Here is a 26,620-nt window from a genome sequence, read left to right on the forward strand (position 1 = left end):
TGTAGATGGAGGTTGACAGGGATGGTGAACAGTGTGGTTGTAGGAAGTTGTTTTGTAGGTTAGGTAGTTAGACGACTAGGGGTTAGAGTCAGAGAGGGGAGACTGGAAGACTGGCCCGATCTCCGGGTCGGTAGGTGGCGGTAAATGCCCCAATTATGGTGGCCGTCCGCCGTAAAACTCCAAAAAGAAGAAGAGAGAAGAAGAGATCTGTTTGAAGTTACCCCCACCTTGTGGCCAAATGAAGCAACTGCGCCAAAGTCGGCTTTTCTCCTAGCGACTGGCGAGTAGAGTCTATGCTTCTCAGTAGAGGAGGGTGGTTTAGCATTTTAGCAGCGCATCGGAGCTAGCATCGACAGCACATTGACGAAACACCATGGCAGACAAAGCACAGATACAAGAAGCGATTAAAACTCAAGGTGAAGTTGTACGAAAATTAAAGGCAGAGAAGGCGAGCAAAGACCAGGTCAGTATTTGCCAGCATGCGCTTGGTTTCAATAACGTTGCGGCTTCTTCTTGACATATGGTGAATGATGACGGAGTGACGTTATGATATACTGGTTAACTTTGGCTAAGTTAGCTAGCCGTGACACATCTAATGTAAAGTGACAAGTAGATAGCTCTCTTGTCTTTGATTTATGTTACCATTATGTGCGAACTATTATTGCTAAATGGTTAACAAGGAGCAGCTAACCAAGTTAGCCTTCTGCTAAACACACCGGCCTCCATGCGTCTCACATTAACCTCTAGCTGCTGACGTTCTGTCACTACACTGACACATGTTGGGACCACACTTTATATTATCCAGACAACTAGCTCCATGGAAAGACGCGAAATGACAGATTTGACATGTAAAATAGCCGCTATTTTAAATAGGACGCCATCAGAACACCAAGCCAGTTATACATACAGGTTCAACATTTAAAAGCATGCACCATGCCGGTTCAGCTGACGCAACATATTTGCAACAGCAATATATATGAGAGTGGTCTGTTTGATCTGCTAACATCTAATCGGACTGCCTCCAGTATACAACATGTCTGGTGCTGTGTGTGTGTGTGCTTTGGCCTAACAGCAACACAGCCATGTCTCCCGCATCCCATTATATTCATTCACCTGGTTTCATCAGCTCACTGTCTTGGATCTCTTTGTTTACCTCTCTATTGCTTTGTCTGAACATGGGATATCTACTGCTTCTCTGGGTTCTAGCAGGTTTCTAGCTTAGTTCATAGCCCTCCTGTATGCAAAATACCTTTCCCTGTCCACCAGTCCTTGAGGTAGTCATCTAAAAGTATGGGGATAGGGCTGAAAGTGGCATCGCTGTCCCCCAACCTAGCATGTAACATCGTATTCGTTTACGCCATGGAATAAAGGATTAAAAAAATAAAATAATTTACTGGTTCTGCCACTAAATTCTAAGACATTGCTATGAGACACATGGAATTCTATCAAGACGAAAGTCTTTTTCTGGTCTGCATCCCCTTAACAATTGTTTGTATTGAGCCGTACTGTATTGTACCCTGCAATCTGGTAATAACGTTTTCAATCAATCAAACACCTATAGAAGTGTAATTGAAATCCAACCCATCCATATCTGTCTGTCTGAGTTCAGCTGTGATTGGCCGGTTGGTTTGATTGACCCCTGCATCTCATGTTCTATCTTCCACGCTATGATGATGATGATGATGATGCAACCCCCGCCCCTCCCTAAGTGCTACTAGGGTTGCTCACCAAATTTTTTCCTGTTCTTCCTGCCTGGCCCTGATGACAACAATAACGACAACAACCTTGGCCTGCCTTAATCTTCACCACCACCACCACCATCATCTACCTGACACCTGGGGAATTCAACCTCTGGACATTCACTGGTTCTGCCTTTAATGGAGGGCTTTGGTTGGATGCTGTGACCGACCCCTAACAATGTCATTGGACAATGCTGTACACCAATGAAACACTCCTGAACTGAACAACCATATTGGTTGACCAATATCTGGACTTGATTTTCTATCCTTTTTTATAATTTTTTCTCCTATTGACTCTGGGATGAATACTCTGGGCATGGTCTCCCTACGTGTGTGTGCTGGTTTGGCGGGGCATCATGCTGCACCTTATGCCCGATCTCTGTGCTCCGTCTTTGGGATGACTGTGGCTCAGGTAAGGCCTCTTGCTCTGGTGGGTGGAGACTTTGTAAGGGGGTGGTATGCTGGGGGGGAAGTGTAATATATATTTCATAACTGTCATGTGAAATGGCTCAATCGTTTCACCTTATGTGCTTATTTTACCTTATTATAACTACTCTATTGCAACGTGTTGCTTGCTCACCTCTCTGGTGTGTATTTGCAGATCGATGAGGAAGTAGCCAAGCTGCTGCAGCTGAAGCTTCAGCTGGGAGGAGATGATGGCAAACACCAGTTTGTTCTCAAGACTGCCAAGGTAAGACTGACAGACACACACACATACACACACCTCTTTCAACTGCTAATAGAGAGTAGCATTTATAAACAAACTGTGGATCCTGTGGAACTGTCAGTGCTCTCACTACCAAGGAAGAATGTTTTCACTTTATTTCCTATCTTGTCTCCATGCCTCTCTTTCTCTCTCTCTATCTCTCCCTCTAAGGGAACGAGGGACTACAACCCTAAACAGATGGCCATTAGAGAGAAGGTCTTCAACACAATCCTTACCTGCTTCAAACGTCACGGAGCTGAGACCATTGACACACCTGTTTTTGAATTAAAAGTAGGTGCAGGCTTACTGTAAATGGCTGCTTTTTTATATAGCGCCTTTATCCAAAGCGCTTTACAATTTGTTCCTGACATTTTACCCATTCACTCACACATTCACACACCGATGGCGGAGGCAACCATGCAAGGTGCCAACCTGCTCATTGGGAGCAATTAGGGGTTAAGTGTCTTGCTCAAGGACACATCGACACGCTGCCCGGGAGGAGCGGGAATCGAACCGGGAACCGAACCGGGAACCTCCGGATTGCCAGACGACTGCTCTACCTCCTGAGCCACTGTCGCCCCCACTGTTAGAGCCATTCTGTTGTGTTCTTAGTTAGTAGTTCTTATCTTATTTATTTACATTTGTTTTTTGTACCTCTGTAGTAGGGGTGGACGGTATAAACTGTATGAATTTGCGCTACGGTATGGATTTTGACTATACCTTATGACCGGTAGACTAGAGCAGCTAGTCACAGCAGTAGCAATGACGTTAACGTTACTTGACGATTCACTCGATGTTTGCAGTGGTCGTTGCATAGTGTTTAATTGTACTGAGTTTTTCTCCACTTGCTCACGGACCATGCCATATTGTTTTGGCATTTAAAGTTGACTAAGGAGGCTGAGAGGAGACTTGCTTTAAGATTTTGGCATGTGCTACAAAACGATCAACCTCTGTAGCACCAGTGCTATGTGCTGTAGTTTTTATTTTCACTTTGTGCCGCTTGATTTTATTGTATTTCATGAAAAAAGTGTCATTTATTCAAATGATAGTGTAATCTAAATTTTAGACAATACATTCAGCCCTACTCTGTAGTCATCTACCCCACCTAGCATCCAAAGTTTGGTAGTGCACATTGACGGTGGGGGGTGGGGACTTTTAGGTCTCAGGTGGCTTAATGAGCAGGTTGAGAAGGCCTAGGCATGGTCAAAATGTTTGGTGAGGGTGCCAGGTTAGACGATGTTTTTTCAGAATTCAGTTATTTAAAAAAAAAAAAGTTATCTTCAGATACTTCAAATAAACCTATAATTTAATTCATTATACCCTGGATCTCGTTTAGGAAACGCTGACGGGGAAGTACGGAGAAGACTCCAAGCTCATCTACGACCTCAAGGACCAAGGAGGAGAGCTGCTGTCTCTCAGATATGACCTCACCGTATCCTTGGAAACCAGTTGGGAAAGAAAAACGGAACAATAAATGCAGGCTATTCAGGAATTAGCAGGGACACAGCTAGAGGCTGTCCCAACTTCAGATTAAATACAGGAATGTATTGTCATCACTACCGTTGCTCAGGGTTAGAATAGCTAAATGGTTAAAGGTTTAGTTTAGTTTTAGCCCCTATTTCTTATTTGATTGGTAGAGTCCTTTCTCGGCACAATCCATGCTGTTCTTCATACTGGATACCTGCATCTCCGATTTAGTTGGCCACAAAACCAATGCAAAGTCAGTGGGGTCACACTCAAGCTACAAGCCCAAGTCAGTGGGGTCACACTCAAGCTACAAGCCCAAGTCAGTGGGGTCACACTCAAGCTACAAGCCCAAGTCAGTGGGGTCACACTCATGCTACAAGCCCAATGCTGACATCTACTGTTCAGTGCATTGTGAAGTAGGTTTTCAGTGTTTTCGGGGGCTCATCCTAGCTGGAGCTTCTGGGTATCCTGTATGAAGAACAGCATAGATTGTGCTGAGAAAGGAATCTACTGATCGACAACATGGAATAGAATAAGTAATTTCTGGTATTTCTGGTATTTCTGGTAAGTCAGAAATGGGGCTTGGGTTAAAAAAATCCTGAACTAACCCTTTAAACAGCACCCCCCCCTGCTGACACATGCAGTATATTTACCTGGAGCTTTATCTAGTAAAGACCTAGTGGAGATTGTCCTTGACCTGGTTCCTCTCAGGTGCCCTTCGCCCGCTACCTGGCCATGAACAAAATCACCAACATCAAGCGCTACCACATTGCCAAGGTCTATCGCCGTGACAACCCAGCCATGACCCGCGGGCGCTACAGGGAGTTCTACCAATGCGTGAGTGTTTGTTGAAAGAAAGAGTTACCCGCAAATGCATTCATGGTTGTTTTCATTGTAATAATACAAAAATACAAAAATGCTATAACATGAGAGAGAGAGATAGATAAACAGGTCCATGTTGCTCCGTGTCTATTATGAAATGACAATTGCGCGTTGACACGCCCACTAAGCAAAGCTATTATTCGCACACTGCTCCTAAATGATTTTTCCGGTTCGGACAAATCTATTTTTAGGGAAAAATGGGAGTGAAATGGTCACACTGTAGAGCCCTAGACAGTGATATATATATATATATATATATATATATATTAGGGCTGTCAGTTTATCGCGTTAATTAGATTAATTAATTACACGGCAAATAATCGCGTTATGAAAATTAACTCAAAATTAATTACATTTTTTTTTTTTTTTTTATAATAATATTTTCTTTGTATCTCATTCATTCCATAAGCATGTAGAATACACATTTACAGATTTTTTTAATTTGGTCCATTTGCATGTTCTTGGTATCTGATTCTAGGGACATCTATGAATCTCAGGGAATGTATTCCCAGTGTCAGAAATACTGTGGGCTAGATCCACAAAGAATGGATTGCACGGTGCAAGTTGCACCCTTGCTTACAATTCATTATGAATTGAAAATGGGGGACCCTGACGAAAGTCTTTCTCTGGTCTGCATTCCCTTAACAATTGTGTGTATTGAGCCGTACTGTATTGTACCCATTCTGCAATCTGTTAATAACATTTTCATTCAATCAATCAATCTGCGCGGTGATTGATTGAATGAACATTTTATTTTGAGTAAATTGTAATGAACCAAATGAGAATATCAATAATTTTTTTTTTTATCTTTGACTGTGAATAACACCATGCTCAAATTGACCAGACCTGAAAAATCTAAGCAAATTAATAGATGGAAGATGATTAAACAGAAGGTTTTGTAGATACAGTACTGAATTCTGCCATCCGGACACATGCAATTTGAAATATGAATATAGAATATGAGGCATAAAATGGTAATGCGATTAAAATGCGATTAATTAGATTAATTAATTACAAATCCTGTAATTAATTAGATTAATTTTTTTAATCGCCTGACAGCACTAATATATATATTTTAGGGGTGTAACGGTATACATAACAAACCGTTTTAGTACGGGAGCTTCGGTTCAGTACGCACTGTGTACAGAACAAATACAACATTACTTTAACCACTAACAGAACGCGTGTGTGGAACTTAATAAAAAACTCCCAAGTTCACCCCCTTCCCAAAATATAACTTGTGCAAAGGGCATGCACACCACTGGCTACATACATTATTGACGCTAGAACTCCCAAAATAGTGTTAGCATTTTCACAAGCTGCACCCCGACTTTGGAACACCCTCCCTCAGACTGTCAGAGACTCTCCCTCACTCTCCACCTTTAAATCCTGACTCAAAACCTACCTGTTCTCCCAAGCATACAACCTTCCCTACCCATAACCACCCTCCTCCAACATACCACCTCCCCTTCCCCTTCCCTACTTTCTCTCTGTCTCCTGTCCCCCCCCCCCTCCCCTCGTTTTCCTTACTTCCCTGACTGTTCCCCTACTGGACTCTGTATTTGTTACTTGTTACCCGTGGTTTTATGTCTTGCGTATTCATACTGTTGCTTATTCTCTGTGGTTCTTTGTTTCTCTGTTCATTTTTTTTGCTCATTGTCAGCGTATTTGGGTTCTTGAAAAGCGATTTATAAATAAAATGTATTATTATTATTATTATTATTATTAGGGATGTCCCGATCCGATCACGTGATTTTCCGAAGATCGGGGTCGAAAAGAGAAAAAAATGCAGGATTTCTTATTTTTTTCACTTTTTTTTTTATTCAACAAACATGACCATGTTCACGTCTTAAACTCATACTGAGGCCTTAGTTTTGGTTTTAAATTGCATATCACCATTCATTTATTTATTGTCCCACAGAGCAGAAGAATTTTGCCAAAACAAACCAATAGTATCCAGCTGCAGACCAGCCACACTCTCAGACCCAAACGCATTTCCTTTGATTTAATTATACATCAAATGATTTATGTCAAGGATTGCAATGCCTCGCTTGAATGAAGTAAACTTTTCACCTGGATAACGTCAACATTCAGGGTGAATGTAATGTGAGAAATTGGGATAAAAAAAATAATAATAAAAAAATATATATTTTTTTGATCGGATCGGGAAAGATCGGTATCGGTAGATACTCAAAATCACATCATCGGGATCGGATTGGGAGCAAAAAAACGTGATCGGGACATCCCTAATTATTATTATAAAAAAGAAGGTAGGCCAGCTGTAGTTTACATACAGTAGCTTGCATAAAACTGTCTCGAGGATCCACAAGTTGATCAAAATCCAAAGTATTTCCAACCGGGGCTTGAGATTGCTCAGATGCAAATCACTGTCTTCGCGAATCGCGACCAATGGTCACGGGGGTTGTTGTTGTTGTTAATTTGTTACTATTGGCATGTTCTTCAGCTCAATGACGTCATGTGTCTCCTATCCGTCATGCAGCGCATTCAGGCCCACGCCCCCCGGGGGCTGTTTTTCTCACAATCTAATATAATTCGTATTATTATTATTAAATTTTTTATATACAAGTCTATTATTAATTTGAATGTAGAATATTCGTTGACAGCCCTATTTAACAGTAACTGCACACTAGGGCTGTCGCGGTAACCGCATCGCCGCAATCCTGCGGTGTGTCAAGGCACCCGCGGATGGGGAACAGACAACCGCGGCAACCGTGGTAAAAAAAAAATGGGCTTCATCATTTTTAACTCTGTTCATTTAATGACGAGGCTTCCGTTTTCCAGTAGCATGAGCTAACTTCACGTTTCCATACAGTTTACAACTCTCAGATGAAATCAGGATTTATTTTCATATCCCGGACTCGAGCCCCCAATGTATACCTTTTCCTGTATTAATCTGAACCGTAGTACAGTACAGGGGAGCATTCTAACTAGGGCTGCAACTAACGATTATTTTGGTAATCGACTAATCTGTCTTATTTTTTCGATTAGTCGACTAATCTAACTATTATTTTTGTCATTCGATTAGTCGACTAATCTAACGATTATTTTTGTCACACCCTCAATCTCTGCTTCCTGTGGGCATGGCTCCTTCTCCAATGCATGTTTTACCTCACATGCTCAAGTCTGCACACCTGTGAATGTCACCCTGTTGTCCAGTCCCTCTGCCTTAACAGTTAACTTAACATAACATGATGATCCCATAGCAAATTAAAATAATGACTCATGAAACATTTGAATTTGGATCTTAACACTTTCTTTGCCAGGCTCATTATACCGTCCTCTGCCAGCTCTATTTGTCTATGGATATGTTCACCTACTTTGCAGGGCTATAACTTTTAAAATTGTATTGCTAAATTGACATTACTATGGCCCATTCAACATCGATTATCTATCGTTCAGGGTGTAGGAACGTTTTACTTTTTCATTCACACATTCATATAAAAATACTGTCTAGAGTATAAATATGTTTTTATTGTTTTCTGCAGTAATTCATAGAACGTGAGATATAGCCATTTATGCATATATTACATCATCAAATGCAGTTTGCTAGCGATTGACGTCAGATAAAAAATTTAAATTGTACAAGGTCCTAAACGTCATGACTCATCATCTGCTGGTGACCGGAGGGGGGGGGGGGGGGGGGGGGGGTCGTTTATAATGCAATGACCGACGTTAAATGAATCATGTAGTATGGGTGATATGTTGATCATAGCAGTTTGTATGGATAATAATAATCAAACACGCTGAAACTCACCGCAGCTTCCTCTGACCGTTGGGTGATCAGCGTGGAGCAGAAAGATCGCTATTATGGGATGTTGATCTAGACGAACCATTTCCGGGTTGTATAATAATATATACCGGTACGTCCAAATAACGTTGTTTAATGAGTTATGGCAACCGATCGATTATCCAGTGTGTCAAGATGGAGTCCCGCGGACGGAATAGGGGGGACACCAAGCACTTCCGGCCCCACTTCCCCACTTCCGGTTTGGCGATCGGCCACCAGGTGGCGATATTGAACCGTTGGAGAGTTGAGTGGAGATCCCCAGTACCCGTCAATGATCCGTCGGTGAAATATGAATGCCATGACAGATTTTGAAATATTGATCTCGATGACGTCGTAATCCGTCATTGGCAGATTAAGCATGGCGAGGAATGACGTCTGAATCCGTCATTGGCGAAAGATGGGTTAAGTCCCGACCCAAATTTTTGAACCACTATGATCTATTTAAAAAAAAAATTGTTGCAGTAATACACAATCTTTCATGCACTGTTAAAAAATGAAATAAACACAGTGCAACAAAAGTGCAACTAGGGCTAAAAACCCAATGAAATAAAATAATAATAAATAATATGCTTCTTAGCGACTTCTTAGCTTAACATAACAGACCTACGTTTGGGGGAACTAATGGGATAACTGGGGTTGCAACAAAAGTGCAACTAGGGCTAAAAACCCAATGAAATAAAATAATAATAATAATAAATAATTATGCTTCTTAGCTTAACATAACGGACCTACAGTAAGTTTGGGGGAACTAAAAAGATAACGGGTTGCAACAAAAGTGCAACTAGGGCTAAAAACACAATGAAATAAAATAATAATAATAATAAATAATATATCCTTCTTAGCAGACTTCTTAGCTTAACATCCCAGGGAACTGATGGGTTAACTGGGGATGTTGTTTGCTCCTGACAAGAGTCTCAAAGTCTGGAAGCAACTCTGAGGTCATACTCAATGTCCAATCTGTTCCTCTGCTTTGTCTTCAGTTGGACCAGAGCTGAGAAGCCACTTTCACAAAGATAGGTAGTGCAAAAAAAAAAGATTATAAAAAAAAGAAATTATATATATATATATTTTTTTTACACGCATCCATGGCCACTCAAAATGGCCCCGCGACCCACTTTTGGGTCACGACCCACCAGTTGAGAAACACTGTTCTAGAATATTCCAGTAAATGTTTTATCATGGAATCTTTATATTTTCCTTGAAAACGAGGGCTTTTCAAAATGCTATAAAACGAAAATGAACCGATAAAAAAACAATCCGTTTTGACAATGTTTTGACTGGAAAACGAGTCATTGATAAGCGACGGGCAGATTAGACACATAGCCATAATTTAAAACATAGATTAGGCGTTTTTAATGCTAACATTGAAGTGGATGGTGGCATTCAACGGGGTAAATCAATGTTAATCAAAGGCACTGAAAGTGTTAATAATAAAAAAAAATATATACAGGTATATTAACACATTACCGCCAAAAACGGCTTACGACGGGTTTGCTGGTCATGCGAATTCTGCAAAACCACGCTGTACGACGTTATTGAGATCATATTTAATTTCTTTGCCATGGCAGCCATTCATAATTCCGCCACCCAGCCTCTGCTGATACAGTGGGACTCTGCACAACAGTGCAACGCCTCAATACCGCCGCCTGGTGGATGATCGGGCGAGTTACAACCGGAAGTGCATTTGGTGCATCTGGGAAATACGTCTGGCAGTCACATATCGTTGCAGGACTATAGACACACACTGGCGTGCAATGGATCGCTGCCATAACTCAATAATCGATATGATTTGGGCGTTTATTGCGCCATACAAACCGGAAATGGATCTAGTCGATCGACCTCAAATAAGTGGGATCTTTTTCCTCCAGTCTCATCGGCGAACGGTAAGAGGACAGTAACGTTACTTTCAGCTTGATTGTTTATTCTTTTCAATGCAAACCGCTCTGATCAATATATCACCCATACTACATAAAGCATTTACTGACGATCACGGAATTATAAACGACCCCCCTCCCTTTCATCCGCGCATGATGAATCATAACGTATACGATCATGTACCGTTGAATTTTTTAATATAGCGTGTATCGGCAATAAACAGCAGTTGATAATCTATATATGCGTTTATGCCTATAACTCACGTTGTATGAATTACTGCAGAAAACGATAAAAACATACTTATATTCTAGAAGCTATTTTTGGAAGAATCTATGAATGAAAAAGTATAACGTTCCTACATCCTGAACGATAGATAATCGATGTTGAATGGGCCATAGTAATGTCAATTTAGCAATACAATTTAAAAAGTTATAGCCCTGCAAAGAAGGTGAACATCTCCATCTCCATAGGCTTAGACTGGTGGCAGTGATCATACATTGATGGATAGACGCGTGGCAGTCAATGTGTTAAAGAAATTAAAAAAAGTAAACACTTTAAAAATTTTTTAATAGAAGTGCGGTACCACCGCATCCCGTGGTGATTAGCCACACACAACCGCGGTGGGAAAATGTCATACCGCGACAGCCCTACTGCACAATACATCACCCCTGAGTGGAAAATGGAAAGCCAAACTTTCCCCCTCTGTACCGAAAACACATACCGAACCGTGACTTCCGAAGTGCGTACCGAACCGTGGTTTTTGTGTACCGCTACACCCCTAATATGCAGTATATACAGGGGCGTAACTATGGGGGGAGACACATGGGACATGTCCCCTGCATGTTTTCAGAATGCAGTTATTGTCCCCTGCATGATAATAAACGGTGACGCGACGTGATAGGACCACACGGAAAACGGCTGCTTGTCCATCTCGGAGCCATTGTCATGCAAAGTCAAGTAGCCAGGTGAGCACCCGGCTAAGTACTACCGACCACAGCTGTCTTTGCATAACAACAGCCCAGTCTTCAGGTGTGCTCAAATAGGCTACATAGCACCCCTTCCCTCAAAGTTTGGTGTGAAACTGTGAACGATATCGTCTGTGTAACTGAGATTGCCATGAAATGCAACAGCATTGCTTGGTGTCTGTGAAATATCTGTCTGTCTGTATTTAAAAGCCTCTAGGCTGTTGTTTTATACATTATAGATAATAAATTGCGCGATATCTCTCACTCTCACTCTCACTCTCACTCACACACTATGCACGTTCCGAGACTCGCGTGGCATTATGACTTGTCATAAGTGAATTGTATATAGAAACAACTCACCAAAATTGACTTGCACAACTGATTTTTTTTTAAATCTACGAAAAGGGGGGACCCCGCGACTATACAATTATACGTAGCATCCCTCCGCCACTGACCACGCCCCCAAATGTGTCCCCTCCACCACTGACAACAAAGTTACGCCCTTGAGTATATATACACATGTAGAAAGGCCAACATATGTTTGTACTTTTAACATTGAACTGACTGGAAAACCTCTGTGTGTCCTTTCCTCTCCCTCCCAGGATTTCGACATAGCAGGACAGTACGATCCTATGATCCCTGACGCTGAATGCCTGAAGATTGTCTACGAGATCCTCAGTGAGCTCGACCTGGGAGACTTCCGCATCAAGGTCACACACACACACACACACACACACACACACACACACACACACACACACACACACACACACTCACACTCACACTCACTCACTAAGATCTTGGTTATTGTCAATCCACAGATTCTCAAAATCAATAGATTTAGCAAGCCAAGACTATTAACCTCTTAACAGTCCTGCAAATTTAGCATAAAACGCCTGTCGATTGCATACCCAAAGTAAATTGAAAGCTATTCTTGAACCATTTATAGCACATGCATGAGTTGTGAGACCTCTTTTGAAAGGAAACATTCTGAATTCCACAACAGGAAGAATCACTCTGAGTACTACTGTAATAGAGTTAGAGAGGTTTGAACACACTGAAATAAACATTTTATTTTATTTATTATTAAATTCCAGCTGAGAGATATTAGCTGGAAAACAGAATGTCAAGTCAAGAGTTTTATTTGTCACGGCATACAAGCATACAGTGAAATGTGGGTGGTCATGCCCGCAGCGATTGTGCAATAATACAAGTAATACAAATAAGAATAAGACATAGAATGAGACATAACAGGCATAATGTACATAAAGTTTACAAAAAGCATGGTAAAGACATGCTAAGGTCCTGCGATACAGTGATAGCTACGGATGAGGCACTGGGTCTTATGTACACTACTATACAATACTATACAATATACAGTTATACTATATATCCTTATGCTATCTTGCTATATCCATCTATTTACTATACAAGAACCACTCCCGTTCTTTTTTTAAAGTGACCTTTTCATTGTGTAAAGTGACCGTTGAGTGTGTGCGTGTGCAGCGTGTGTGTGTTTTTGCTAAAGTGTCTGTTAGTGTGTGAGCGTTTACAGTATGTGTGTTGTAGGGCTGGGCGATATGGAAAAAAATCATATCGCGATAACGATATGATAATGTTATCATATTTCTCGATATCGATAATTATCGAATTGTTATAAGTATAAAAAAAGAAGAAGAAAAACGTGGCTCCAGGGGAGTTGAACAGTTCTGGCTCTGCTAGTTTATTTTTGATCTTTTGGCGCTTTTTTGGTGGACAAACCACCGCACATGTGCACCGTGACTCGTGACTGGAGTCTAGTTCTGCTAGCACACATAGCCTACTGTGTACAGACGGTTTCAAACTGTATTTTAAATTAGAAAGCAAACAAAATAAATGGACAAGAGAAAAATAAATCTCAATTTGGTCAGTATTGTCATTTGGACAAGCAAAGCCATTACTTTAAGTTGCAGGCAAGAAAGACAAGTCTGTCCACTGTCTCTGGTTTTAAAACTGCCCTGTTGCAGGTCAAAAAAAAAAGAGAAAAAAAAATATTTCGATATTTTTTTTATTTCGATATTCGATATCGATTATTAAAATATATTGCGATATTTATCGTTATATCGCCCAGCCCTAGTGTGTTGTGTGTGTGTGCTCATGTGTGCTTGTGTGTGGAGAGTTCAGTGTTCAAGACTCTGATGGCCTGGGGGAAGAAGCTGAGCCGAAGTCTCTCTGTCCTAGTTGCTGTTGTGCGCAGGCATTTGCCTGACCGCAGCAGCTTGAACAGGCTGTTGTTGGGGTGGTGAGGGTCTTTCATTATTCTGCAGGCTCTGGATTTGCACCTCTTGTTATATAAGACCTGCAGGGGTGGTAGTGCAATACCCGTACTTAAAGCTGCTCACCCTGTCCACGGTAGCCCCGTTTATCCACAGTGGTGTGTGTCTCCCCTGCTGTGTTCTCCTAAAATCCACGATCAGCTCCTTGGTTTTACCAATGTTCAGGAGCAGGCTGTTGTCCTGACACCAGCGTGCCAGTACATCAACCTCCTCTCAGTAGGCCTTCTCGTCATTGTCAGAGATCAGCCCCACCACCACTGTGTCGTCCGCAAACTTCACTATGGAGTTGGAGCTGAACTTGGCCACACAGTCATGCGTGTAGAGTGAATACAGCAGGGGGCTCAGAACACAGCCCTGGGGGGACCCGATACTCAGGGTGATGGTGTTGGAGGTCTGACCCCCCACCCTGACCGCCTGAGGCCTTTCACTCAGAAAGTCCAGTATCCAGGCGCTCAGAGCTGAGCTCAGACCCAGCTTGATCAGCTTGTCCACCAGTCTGGTGGGGACTATGGTGTTGAACGCTGAGCTATAGTCAATGAACAACAGTCTCACATAGCCCCCCTTCTGGCTGTCTAGGTGAGAGAGGGTGTTGTGTAGTACCTGAGAGACTGCATTGTCAGTGGACCAGTTTGACCTGTATGCAAATTGCAAAGGGTCCATATCACTGGGGAGGGAGGCACAAATGTAATCCTTAACCAGCCCCTCAAAACATTTCATGACCACAAGACCTGCTGGGGAGGATTCTTTTGGTACCGGGATTATAGTGGACACCTTGAAGCAGGCAGGGACCACGGATTTAGCCAGGGATAGATTGAATATGGTGGTGAACACTGGAGCTAGCTGGTTAGCACAGGACTTAAGTATCCGTCCTGTCATCCCATCTGGGCCAGCTGCTTTCCGGGTGTTCACTAGAGTTGTTCCGATACTGATACCAGTATCGGAAATGCCGCCGATACTGCCTAAAATGCTGGTATCGGTATCGGCGAATACACGTAAATTCTCGCCTCCAATCCCATGACGTCATTTATCTCCTGCGGAGAGTGAGGATTATAAAATGAACGTATTTTAAAGTGTGATGCTGTTTGTCATTTTAACAGCAGATACACTTTCTTAAATTCCATTGTCCCCGACAGCGTGTGACGGGGAGCTCGGACGGGATGTGTTACGATAGCATTAGCTGAAAAGCTAGCTAGTTGGAACAACATCCGCCCGTTACATCAAATCAGATGATCGCCTGTCCTTTCTCCAGGACCTGACACTGTCCGAGTGGCCGTCTATCAACAATAATGCACCCACGGTGAATCGTATTTAAGTTAAGTAGCTACTGACTAGCGTTAGCTGACTAACGTTATCAAATGTCTGCGGGGAAGACGAGCTAGCGTGGCTAAAGTTGGTGCTATTCATAATCCAGCAATAATGGCTGCAGACCTGCAAGCAAAGTGCAGCAAGTTCCAAGTGCCAAAGGATAAGAGTCTGAGGCGGAGTCTCAAAAGAGAATGTTGAATATTTATTTTATTTATCGAAAATCACAACATGAACGTTAATACTAGCCAGAGCCTCTGCTACTAACAGACTGGGTAGCGAGTGCAACACCGTCTAAAGTCCGTGCGGATCATTGGAGTAGGGTATATCTGCAGTGCCGCAGCCCCATACTCATTGATTAATGATACTAATACTAATCTATACAATCATCACCTGTTGTTTCTAGTTATTACAAAAAAACAGTATATGCTCTTCTCACACTGTGTTCCGTCAATGAGAGAGTGCCACCCCCCCGGATGTCCTCCCCCCCCCCCCTCCACTACGGCCGGTGCGTCAGTGACGTCGTTAGCCGGTGAGCTAGCGTCGCCACTGTTTGCACCGAACCGCGCATAGAAGGAGTTGAGTTGAGAGGTCACTCCCGATTGAGGATTGAGGGGGCGCTGACTTTGTAGTCAGTTATCGTCCGTAGTCCTCGCTATAAACCTCTTGTGTCATTCTGGGCCATTTGTGCCTCCATCTTGCCAGCGTATGTCCTCTTAGCAAGCTTTACGGCCTTGCGCAGAGTATAGACTGTAGCCTTATACTCATCCATATTTCCTGACGCTCTGCCTAGGTTATAAGCAGTGGTGCGAGCATTCAGGGCCACTCGGATAGAATTGTCAACCCACGGTTTCTGGTTCGGGAAGATCCAAACCATTTTCGTGGGTACAATGCTATCGGCTAGTGATGTTATGAAACTGACAACAACATCAGCGAACTCACTGACATCACTGGAGCTCGCCTGAAGCATTCCCCATGAGACGTCATAGCCCGAAGTCTTATCTAGTACAGATCCAAATCTGATAACGATACCACAGAAAATGAGTAATGAAGTAATGTGCGCAACAGATATCGAACTAGTCTGGACCTTTACGCAGAGAGAAAACCATATATATCCTGGGAAACATCCCTCAAGTCAGGTATCGTCGTTTCCAGAAAAACTGTACATTTTCACCGGGAGGCGAAACCGGAGGGGGTAACTTTTTTTAAACTGACGCTCGTTGGCTGTTTTGGTCTTATAACCCGAAATTGGATCGGCCATCTTAGCTTTCAACTGATGTATTGGTTCAGAGACACTAAAACAGCAGGATGCCGTCAAACAAGGGCAAATGTGCTCCGACACCCTTTGGGCCGTCTGGACATTAAGTGGTTAATAGAATAGTTGACCCATTTTGTTCTTTATTTGAGTTTTTCATGCATTTACAAGAATTGCCTCTGTGGCCTCCTCCTCTCACCTGCAGGTCAATGACAGACGTATTCTGGATGGGATGTTCGCTGTATGCGGGGTTCCTGACGACAAGTTCCGCACCATCTGCTCCACAGTGGATAAACTGGACAAGGTAGGAACACTGCCTGCACCCTGATGTAGAGTCCAAAACCAATCGCAACCAAAGACATTTCATAGGGGTTTGAACTTGCTTCTTTTTCCTGTAATGGGTCCCCTGGGTTTCACAAGGTGCAGGGATTGGTGGGTGCTTACTAGGGCTGTACGATTAATCGTAAAAAAAAAATCACAATCTCGATTCGTACATCTATGCAATCTAATTTCTAAATGATGACGATTCTGATGTATTTTCATTTGCGTCAAAATGGAGATCAGTTGCATTAAAACAGCTCCTATTCCCCCTATGCATTCACGTCACGCTGCATTCACGTGTTGACTTATTTGCTTCGGACCAATCCCAGTTGCGATATCAATCACACTTACACGATGTAAAGCAAAACACGCTATTAATTCAACATTCACGTCATACAACTCCATCAGTGTTCTCCCATCTCTCTTCCTCACTCACAGCACTCACTGCTGCTGTCCTCCCCAGAGAGAGAGAGAGAGAGAGAGAGAGAGAGAGAGAGACCTTTTTTCTGTACTTTAGTCTCTAAAAATTGTATTTACCTCAGTTGTAAAAAAAAATCCAAACTTAATATTTAATAAATAAATGTATTATTACTTTATTATTATTTACATCTTACTGATGTAAAGTATTTTACAACTGATTTAACAAACAACAATCTAGCAGCAATGAACTACTCTGCTGCTGATTGAGTATTCTAGCAGTTATTTTTTCTCCACCCCCGCTTTGGAGAAGAGTAGACCTGCTCTGCGGTGTGTGTGGCTTGTTTACCGACGTCACATCCTCTACTCTTCTGTCCTGAGTTGTGCCGGCTTGCAAGTATGTAAAAAAAGAAAAACAGAAACAACACGTTTGTCATCTGTAGTAAATAAATGAAGCTGGAATCTATTCGTGACCATGAACAGAGCCAGTGTCCCATTGTGTCCCGGATTCAATCTCCTCTCCTCTAAAGACAGCCATGTCAGACAGAGCAGATGTGGAAACTGAGCTACACTTTCTAACAACCTGCCCACTACCAAGATATATATATCAGAGACATATACTCCCCAGTCCCCATGAATTGCAAACACCCAAAGAGAGTTTGAAAACATGTATTGTGCCTTAACACTTTGACTGCCACTCACGGCTTTTCTTGGATTTACAATAGTTACGTTGAAAGCCACTCACGAGATTTCTCAGATTTTTTTTTAGCGCGATCTGAAATCATATTGCATCACGCGAGCCTACCCTAGCCTACCCAAAGGCCGCCGGCGATCAGATGTGAAAAAAGCGCCCCATATCGTCTCCCAGATGACATCAGGGATTTTGGAATGGACTCAATGAAAATGGATGGGGGAAAAAAATATTCCAGTCCACATTTTCCAGTCCACTGATGCAGCCAGTGTTACCAGAGTTCATTCTGGAGACTCTGAGCCGCGGCAAGCATGAGTTCTACTTAGGCCTGCCACGATAACACATTTTGCTGGGCGATTAATTGCCCCCGAAAATATCGCGATAAGCGATATTATTGCGACCGGTTAGAGAATTTTTTTGAGAAATTTATTTCCCAAAACTTTTATTTTGAAGCCCACCGCTCCGTCTTTTCCGGTGTTTAAGACTTTTATTTTGAAGCCCACCGACCGGACCGGAAGTATTGTTGTGATTATCCTAGCCGACAACTTGTCTCGTCCGGTTGTGTTTTTTAGTTTTAACGTTAGCTACTAACGTTAGATGCAGCTACTACAGGCAATCAACGATGAGGAGGAAGCGTCAAAGCAGTATTATAATAGAATAGCTGTGGTGCGTAGGCACTGCAGCACGACTCGAAAACGACCTGTTATAATAAATTAATTCATGTTTAACTTGTCCCCGTGTCCAGTCCTTTGACTAGCCCCACCCGTTCATTGTAAACAATGATGCATGTAATTGTATTAACGTTATTCTGTGTTATTCTAACGTTACACTACAAATAACGCTACTTGGTTAAAAGGAGCAACACTATTGAGAAATGTAGTTAAGCTATATGTGGCGTTGCTATAGGCGAGCTCCCGTGCTGTGCTCTGTAGTAAGGCCAGCGGCCGCCCACACGGAGAGTGACTGACGAGGGGTACTGGTTCCACCTCATTAAAACAAACGCGCAAATAGCAATTAATCGCGCCCGTCAAAATCATTGCATTCATTTTAATTATCGCGGCAATTAATCGATTTATTGCTTATCGCGGCAGGCCTAGTTCTACTGTATACACGTTAGATCTATACACTTATCGATTTTTTCGAATGGTGATCAGGAATTGGAATATACCAGTTGGATACCATCTGATGTCGGGTAAGGAATCTATGTTATCAGTGTTAGGATAATCAGACTCGTTTTGATGAAGATATAAGCTTTTTTCTGATATGTGCTCCAGCGGTTTCACTGTAAAATCAATGAGGAAATGAAAACGGCTATTATCAGCGCGCGCCTCGAATGTGCGTGCGTGTACGTATAATATTGATCATCTAGCGTTTATTTGAAAACGATTCATAAATAGGCCGACAAATATCAACGTTCTGGAATATTCCAGTAAAAGACGATTATCACAGAATGGGCTGTTTTTTACCTCAAAACGGGTGCTTTTCAAAATGCTCTCAAACGGAAATGAAGCGATAAAAAACCAATCTGTCTTGACAGCACTGACTGGAAAATGATTCTTTGATAAGCGACGGGCAGATTAGACACAGCCATAATTTAAAACATAGATTAGGCGATATTAACGTTAACATTAGTGCCGATGGTGGCATTCAAGCACTAAGTCGTGCGCCCCCTGGTGGCACTGAAAGTGTTAACGTGCGGTTTCGTTTTTTGCGGTCAACAAAACGTGACGTCATCGGATTTTTTTCCCCGCATTGTACCGAAAGTTGGCACCGGTGGATCTCACGTGAATCGATACTCTGTAGTACCAACATGTTTCGGTAGGTACCTTTTTAAAAGTACCGAATTCGGTACCCATCCCTACGGGACACAGACCATGACGGGAGATGGAGAGGGAGAGAGGGACACGGACACAGAGCATCTTACACAAACTCCCCGACTGCGCAGGGAAACACACACACACAGTCGGGAGCATGCGCAAAACGCTCCACATCCCTCCCACTCCCCTTCGCAGCCCTGAGCTGACAGACGAGAGCAAAGTGCTGTGACACACGCGCATCCAGCGCACGGGCGTGTTGTGCCGTATACGGTACGCCGAACGTTAAGTTATTAAGTGTTCTAATATAAGAGGGGAAAAGAGACTTGAGTTATCTTAATAATAATAATAATGACTTGGATTTATATAGCGCTCTTCACTGACCCAGAGCGCTTCACAGAGTCCATTATTCGTTCATACACAGTCATACCGGTGGTGGTAAGCTACAATTGCAGCCAGAGCTGCCCTGAGGCAGACTCACGGAAGCGTGGCGAATAATCAACGCCTACGGCCCCTCCGACCACCACCAACATTCATTCACATGCATACACATTCATACGAGGCAAGTAGGTTAAGTGTCTTGCCCAAGGACACAACGGCAGTGGGATGTATTTTACAAGATACTTTTAAGTTTAAGTCAAGCACTTTCATATATGTAATGTTTTAAGTTTAAGTCAATCACTTTGATATGTTATGTTGTCTGTTTAACCTCTTAAAACTTTGAGTGCCACGCCGGGTTTTCCTTTTTACCCCCTTGATGCCACCATCCACTCCCAATGTTAACGTTAATATCGCCTAATCTATGTTTTAAATTATGGCTATGTGTCTAATCTGCCCGTCGCTTATCAAAGACTCATTTTCCAGTCAACATTGGCAAGGCAGATTGTATTTTTATCGCTTCATTTCCGTTTGATAGCATTTTGAAAATCACCCGTTTTCCGGGGAAAAACAACACATTCTATGATAATCGCCTTTTACTGGAATATTCCAGAACGTTGTCATTTGTCGGCCTATTTATGAATCGTTTTCAAATAAACGCTAGATGATCGATAGTATATGTGTGCGAGCTGATAATCGCTGCTGTTATTTCCTCATGGCTTTTACAGTCAAAACAGCTATATCACATATAGTGGAAACGCTTATATCTCTGTGAAAACGAGTCTGATTATCCTAACTGTAACTGAGGGGTACAATTCCCTGACTATTGTTAAGTATGGTATTATTAAACCACTACCTCTTGTACTTTAACTTCTGGCCATCCAGTACATGATATAAATATGATGAACACTTTCCCACCTGATGAAACGAAGTCCACACAAATGTACAAATCGAATATTTAATATAGCAAAAGGTATATACAACGTTCACTTGTTTACACTTATGATTTGAAATGCACTTGTATGGCAAATGAGTATTCGTAGGTAAATCAACATTGAATGTCCAATCTCTGGTTACGCAGGGAGTAAGTATACAACCTGTTTCTTTAGGAAACTATAGCGATGGTACTTAAATGATTATAGCTGGATACACTAAGGGGGGGGGGGGGTCCCGCTGATTGTAAGACAGTAGGAGGGGGGGGTTAGAGAAGCCGCTGGCGGTATCCCATCTGGCCGACGATTTCTTGGGAGAATTCAAAGTCTTGAACACGGTGCCCACAGAACCTCGGTCCACAGACGAATACAGCTGGACCCTCTGGTGGACGGTAGCTGCCGGTCCACAACGGAGAGACGTGAGGCGACCTCACTGGTGTAGAGCGCCGTCTCACCTTGACTCCTCTCCGGGGGGTAGTTCCAACACTCCGCAGTGTTGGCCGTTATCCATGGAATAATCAAAGCACCCAAAGCATAATCCAAGCCGTGGAAGGCTCGCCGTCGTCCGGGTAGAGTAATCCAATATACAGGTCCAGTCGCCCTGGCCCGGAGCTCCTCGGATGCAAGCACCACTAGTGGTCTGCCCAGCCTGGTTAAGACTCCAGATAACGTCAGGAACGATGGGGGTACTGATAACTTTATAACTCTAACCGAACGATGCACCATACATAAATAGACTATTATTAGCTTAATAGAATACGTCCAACTCGACGGTATAGTGCCAAACTATGACTATTCAACTATTAATCCACACGATATCTCAATGCCTATTCTGAGGCCAAGTAGGCCTTACTGCACCACACGTGCGTCGTGGGTGAGGCTTCGCGTCTGTTACTCGGTTGGAGGGTAAAGAACTGGACTAAAAGAAAGTTCTACTTTACTTGCGCCATATATATATGCGCTGTGAACAAATAGTACCATTCGTATTTCGCCAGACGTATTCCTACGCGGAACCGGGCTTGCCTCGGCATGTTGGGCGGCACGATTGAACTTGAACCTAGGGGTATGGCTGCTGGCGCCAGGTTCTCGTCCAATGGTAGAATGAAACTATTATGGGCTGTTTAGTAGACTAAAGGGATATTCAGTGCATATTGTACAAGGAATATACAGGGGATATCAAACGATATACAAATACTATTTAAATATATATATATAAATAAATATATATATTCGGTTTAATCTGATCCTTCACAACACTAACACTGATAACATAGCTTCCTTACCTGAGGTCAGATGGTATCCAAATGGTTTATTCCAATTTCCGATCGCCATTCGAAAAAATCGATAAATGTATTGATCAACCGTGTATACAGTAGAACACATGATCCGCGCGGCTCAGAGGCTCCAGAATGAACTCTGGTAGACCCCGGCTGCATCAGTGAGAAGTAAAATGTGGAGTCAGAAATCCGTTCTCCCATTCACTTTCATTGAGTCCATTCCAAAAGGGTGATTTACCATCTGGGAGACGATAGGGGGCGCTTTTTTCAGATCTGAGCGCCGGTGGTCCCTGGATCTCCAACGGTAGGCTCGCGTGATTCAATATGATTTCAGATCGCTAATAAAAAAATAAAAAGAAATAACCCGAATATTCTCGGGCGTGGCACTCAACGGTCGGGGCGTAAACCCGAATATTCTCGGGTATTCTCAGAGCCACGCCCCTATGCCCAAAATAGGCCGTTCCGTGCCAGCGCTTTAGTCAATGGGAGGACGTGAAATTTGTGAACGCTTAAACTATATCTTAAATTATGGCTGGGTCTAATACACCCGTTGCTTATCAATGACTTGCTTGCAGTCAACATGTACGAAACGGATTGTTTTTTCATCAGTACATTTCCGTTTTATACCGTTTTGAATACGAGTATAGTTTTGGAGAGTTCTAGTAATTCCAGAGAAATCCGCGATAATAGCTCTTTAGTGGAATACACAAAACACGTTGTAATTTTTCGGCTGATTTATTAATAGTTTTCAAATAAACACTAGATTTGTGTCCTTATGCACGCTAGAGAAGCGGGCTGAAAAATCGATTATCCATGACTTGGTCAGCGCTAACGTCACGCACGCACGCAAAAGATGAATCCAATTCTTGATCGCCATTCCAAATATCGCGTTTATTGATCCAACGTTATAGTCCTAAACACATAATCGACGCTGCTCTGAGGGTCCTCAGTCAATCTGGTAACACGATACTGCATGCCCGAGAAGCAAGACCTGGACCGGAGTTATTTTTTCGATGCACATTCCCAGTCAATCCAGTGCAATACCATCCGGGAGACGATAGGTGGCGGTATTTGCCCTTTTGCGAGCTCAGACCCATTCCCAATGATAACATCAGGTTGGATGGATGAAAATTAATGGATATCGCTAATAAAAGAAATGACGATTAAAACCCGAGTTTAAAACTCGCATGGCGAGTTAACCCGACTTAATCTCGTGGTTGGCACTGAATGAGTTAAGGGGTTAAGAAAGAGTGTAATAAATGTTTTTACTGAAAAAATAAGAGTCGTGTGAGAGGATCGTGATCTCAATTCTTAGGGAGAAAAATCAAATTTTTAGCAAGAATCGTGCAACCCTAGTGCTTACTGACCCCCCCCCCCCAGAACATCTGTGATGGCACCGGTGTCACAGCCCCACCCACATAGGAAGACGGGAACTATTCCATTTCCATTCCACATCTTTGAATGCGTCATCTTCCTTTTAGTATCGAATATCTTTGGTTGGGCCTTATTGTCTCTCGGTCCCTCTCCTTCCAACACCTCTCCTCTCCTTTCATCTTTCATTAAACTGTGGGTATCAAACAAGAGACTGTCGGGCTTTAAAACTGTGTAGGACCCAGGCCTAGAACTGCACCCTGAGAGAGGGAACTGCACCCTGAGAGGGAGGTTAGCCCTAGGTGGGAGGTTCAAAGGGTCAAAGTGGGTATAAAACAGGAGGGAAGACTGTCAAGTTTTAAACTGTCGATACCAAACAGAGAAGGTAAAGACGACTTTGAACTGTTGAACAGTAATCCAGAACTATTTTATTGCACTGTAAAAAAATATATATATTTTTTTAATCTATTCTACAATTTTATTGCACTGCACTATTGCACTATTTTACTCTGTCTATTTTATCTTACTCTTTTTATTATTTATTTAAAACTGAATCAAACCATAAACAAGGTGGCCTGTTGGGATGTTAGATCCTAATGTGAAAAACTGTGATTTTATGTCTGCACTTTATGTGCTCATTGTATGCGTCTTTTTTCTGTTGTGAAGCACTTTGAGCTGCAGTTTATGTATGAAAGGTGCTATACAAATAAAGTTTATTATTATCTTCTCTCACTTCCTCTCTCTTTTCTTTGTTTCCCAGATGTCTTGGGAGGATGTGAAGAATGAGATGGTGAAGGAGAAGGGTTTGTCTGAGGAGGCAGCCGATCAGATTGGGGAGTACGTCAGCATGCAGGGTGAGGATGAAACCGGGTCTATAGACTGACAGCTCAGCAGTACACACTAGGGCATGAGTAATGTTTCCCCAGATCGATATGTCTTATAGCATTTTAGAACGCATGGTGGCAGGTTGGCAGCAATAACAAGATATTTCAGAGTCACACAGACACAGATGCTCCGCAGACATAACAATACACAGCAGTATATCCCATGTTTAATGTGTATTGTCAGTCAAAACAGTCGGTTACCATTTGTAATAATTACATTACCTCCACTCTGTCTGAAGAAGAAGAAGTCTAATTGTCATGCAGATTAACACACGCATGCGAGATGGACGACACACAGGAACACACATGCACTGAGTCACCAATGAAATGTCTCTCTGCACTTGACCCATCCCTTCATCCTTTCCCTGAAGGGCAGCCAGGACAGGGCTCCAGACTAACTTTTTTCACCACCGTCCCAGAACCGTCCCGAAATACAATTTTAACCGTCCCAAAGTGAATGTAACCGTCCCAAAAATACCAGTGCATACATTAATTTAAAAATTTTTTTTTAATTAAATTATATAAATTATACTTTTTTTTCTTTTTTTTATACAGCTACTGTTTTATATATACTGTTTTTTAGTAATAACTAGAAAGTAATGGTATTTATTCAACAACCGGTGATTGATTATGATACTAATACAAATCTATACACTGAGTATGGGGCTGCAGCACTGCAGATATACCCTACTCCAACGATCCACACGGACATTACACGGTGTTGCACTCGTTACCAAGTGGCTCTGCAGATATACCCTACTCGGCTACAAGGCTCCGTTGGAGAGGATCTGTTGTGATTTTTGCACAATAAATATTCAACATTCTCTTTTGAGACTCCGCCTCAGACTCTTATCATTTGGCACTAAAAGCTAAACATTGTCACCGATATGGCTGTCCGCAACATGTCATTAATTGTGTACGCGAGGTGGTTCAGTGACGACGCTAACATGAGCTAGGTTAGCTAGCATGTAGCTGCAGATGGAAAGACTAACTTTACTGGTGAAAATGTGATTTACATTGGAATACTCCTTTGCCAACTTGCTGTACTTTGCTTGCAGGTCTGCAGCCATTATTGCTGGATTATGAATAGTCCCAACTTTAGCCAAGGTAACGTTAAGCTAAAACTAGCTCTTCAGCTAATGCTAACACCAGCAATCGAACCCATCAGAGCTCCCCGTCACACTGCTCTGTCGGGAGGATGGCATTTAAGAAAGTATCTGCTGTTAAAATGACAAACAGCATTGACACTTTAATTCACGGTCGGTTAAACACACGTTTGTTTTATAATGCTCACAGCAGACCGCAGTGTTGTTGATAAATTACGTGGGGATTTAAGTTCCGCAAAAAAAGGTTCCGCACCGTTGCAATCGTACGGTGCACAGCGCGTACTGTACCGGAGGAGAGGTGGGTAGGAACTTGATGCTGGATGAGCGTATTGCTGCGTTAGGAGGCGGAGATAGTCATTGGATTTGGCAAATCACGCTACGTTTAGACTTCAGTGAACTTAGTCAGCACGAGACATTAGTCACCATTTGACAGCAATATATGCGCGCACTGACAGTCGGCCAATTGACATTTCCTGTGAAAAAAAAATCCTCTCCGTCCCGGATGCGTCCCAGCAAAGATTTCTGTTCGTCCCAAATCAATATTTGATCGTCCCCGGGACGACGGGACATCGTTAGTCTCGAGCCCTGAGCCAGGAGCAGACATGGTTACGACACCATTACAACAGCGTTAGCGATCTGTTCTGCATGTTTCTGTTCTGCATAGGGTTTATCTTATTGGGAGGGGAAGCCCTTGCGAGCACAGGAAGAACATGCAAACTCCACACAGAAAGGCCCGGGAGTTACCCCACCTGGGTACCTGGCAACGCGGCAATCTGGTCCCCAAGCGGGAATCGAACCCAGGTCCTTCTAGCTGTGAGGCGACAGTGTTAACCACTACACCACCGTGCAGCAGGTCTCTCTGCTCATGGAACTATATCAATAGTATATGAATGAATGCTACGCAAAGTGGGGGACATGTTGTTGTATTCTGTAGTCTTCTAACGCAACACACTTTTTGTGGTAATGTTAAGCGTACTATCTATGCCAAGGCACAGCGCCAAGCCAGACAGGTCCCAGAGTCTGTTTCAGTACACATCTGAACTATGTGGCTTGGTGCTGTCTGTAGTGCTGAACTGGACTGGAATCTAATTTCTCTCATTAATGTATACAAAAAC

At 42.7% G+C, this 26,620-nt stretch overlaps 1 protein-coding gene across 2 annotated transcripts in view; it reads left to right on the forward strand.

The window, feature by feature from the left end:
• The first annotated feature begins 287 nt into the window (after positions 1-287).
• Positions 288-26,620, forward strand: part of hars (histidyl-tRNA synthetase) — a 58,591-nt gene continuing 32,258 nt past the window's right edge. Inside the window, exons 1-9 of one of the 2 annotated variants that reach the window (XM_084331593.1) lie at positions 332-463; positions 1,710-2,151; positions 2,341-2,430; positions 2,617-2,736; positions 3,782-3,877; positions 4,624-4,749; positions 12,045-12,152; positions 16,520-16,618; positions 24,276-24,369. In XM_084331593.1, coding sequence (XP_084187719.1) covers positions 2,041-2,151; positions 2,341-2,430; positions 2,617-2,736; positions 3,782-3,877; positions 4,624-4,749; positions 12,045-12,152; positions 16,520-16,618; positions 24,276-24,369 — 844 coding nt within the window. In that variant the 5' untranslated portion in view covers positions 332-463; positions 1,710-2,040. Of the gene's footprint in view, positions 464-1,709; positions 2,152-2,340; positions 2,431-2,616; positions 2,737-3,781; positions 3,878-4,623; positions 4,750-12,044; positions 12,153-16,519; positions 16,619-24,275; positions 24,370-26,620 lie in introns of both variants that reach the window. The other variant, XM_084331594.1, reaches the window with a different exon arrangement.

Source organism: Notolepis coatsorum (assembly GCF_963971535.1).
Source record: "Notolepis coatsorum genome assembly, chromosome: 16".
In the NCBI taxonomy this organism is placed as follows: domain Eukaryota; kingdom Metazoa; phylum Chordata; class Actinopteri; order Aulopiformes; family Paralepididae; genus Notolepis; species Notolepis coatsorum.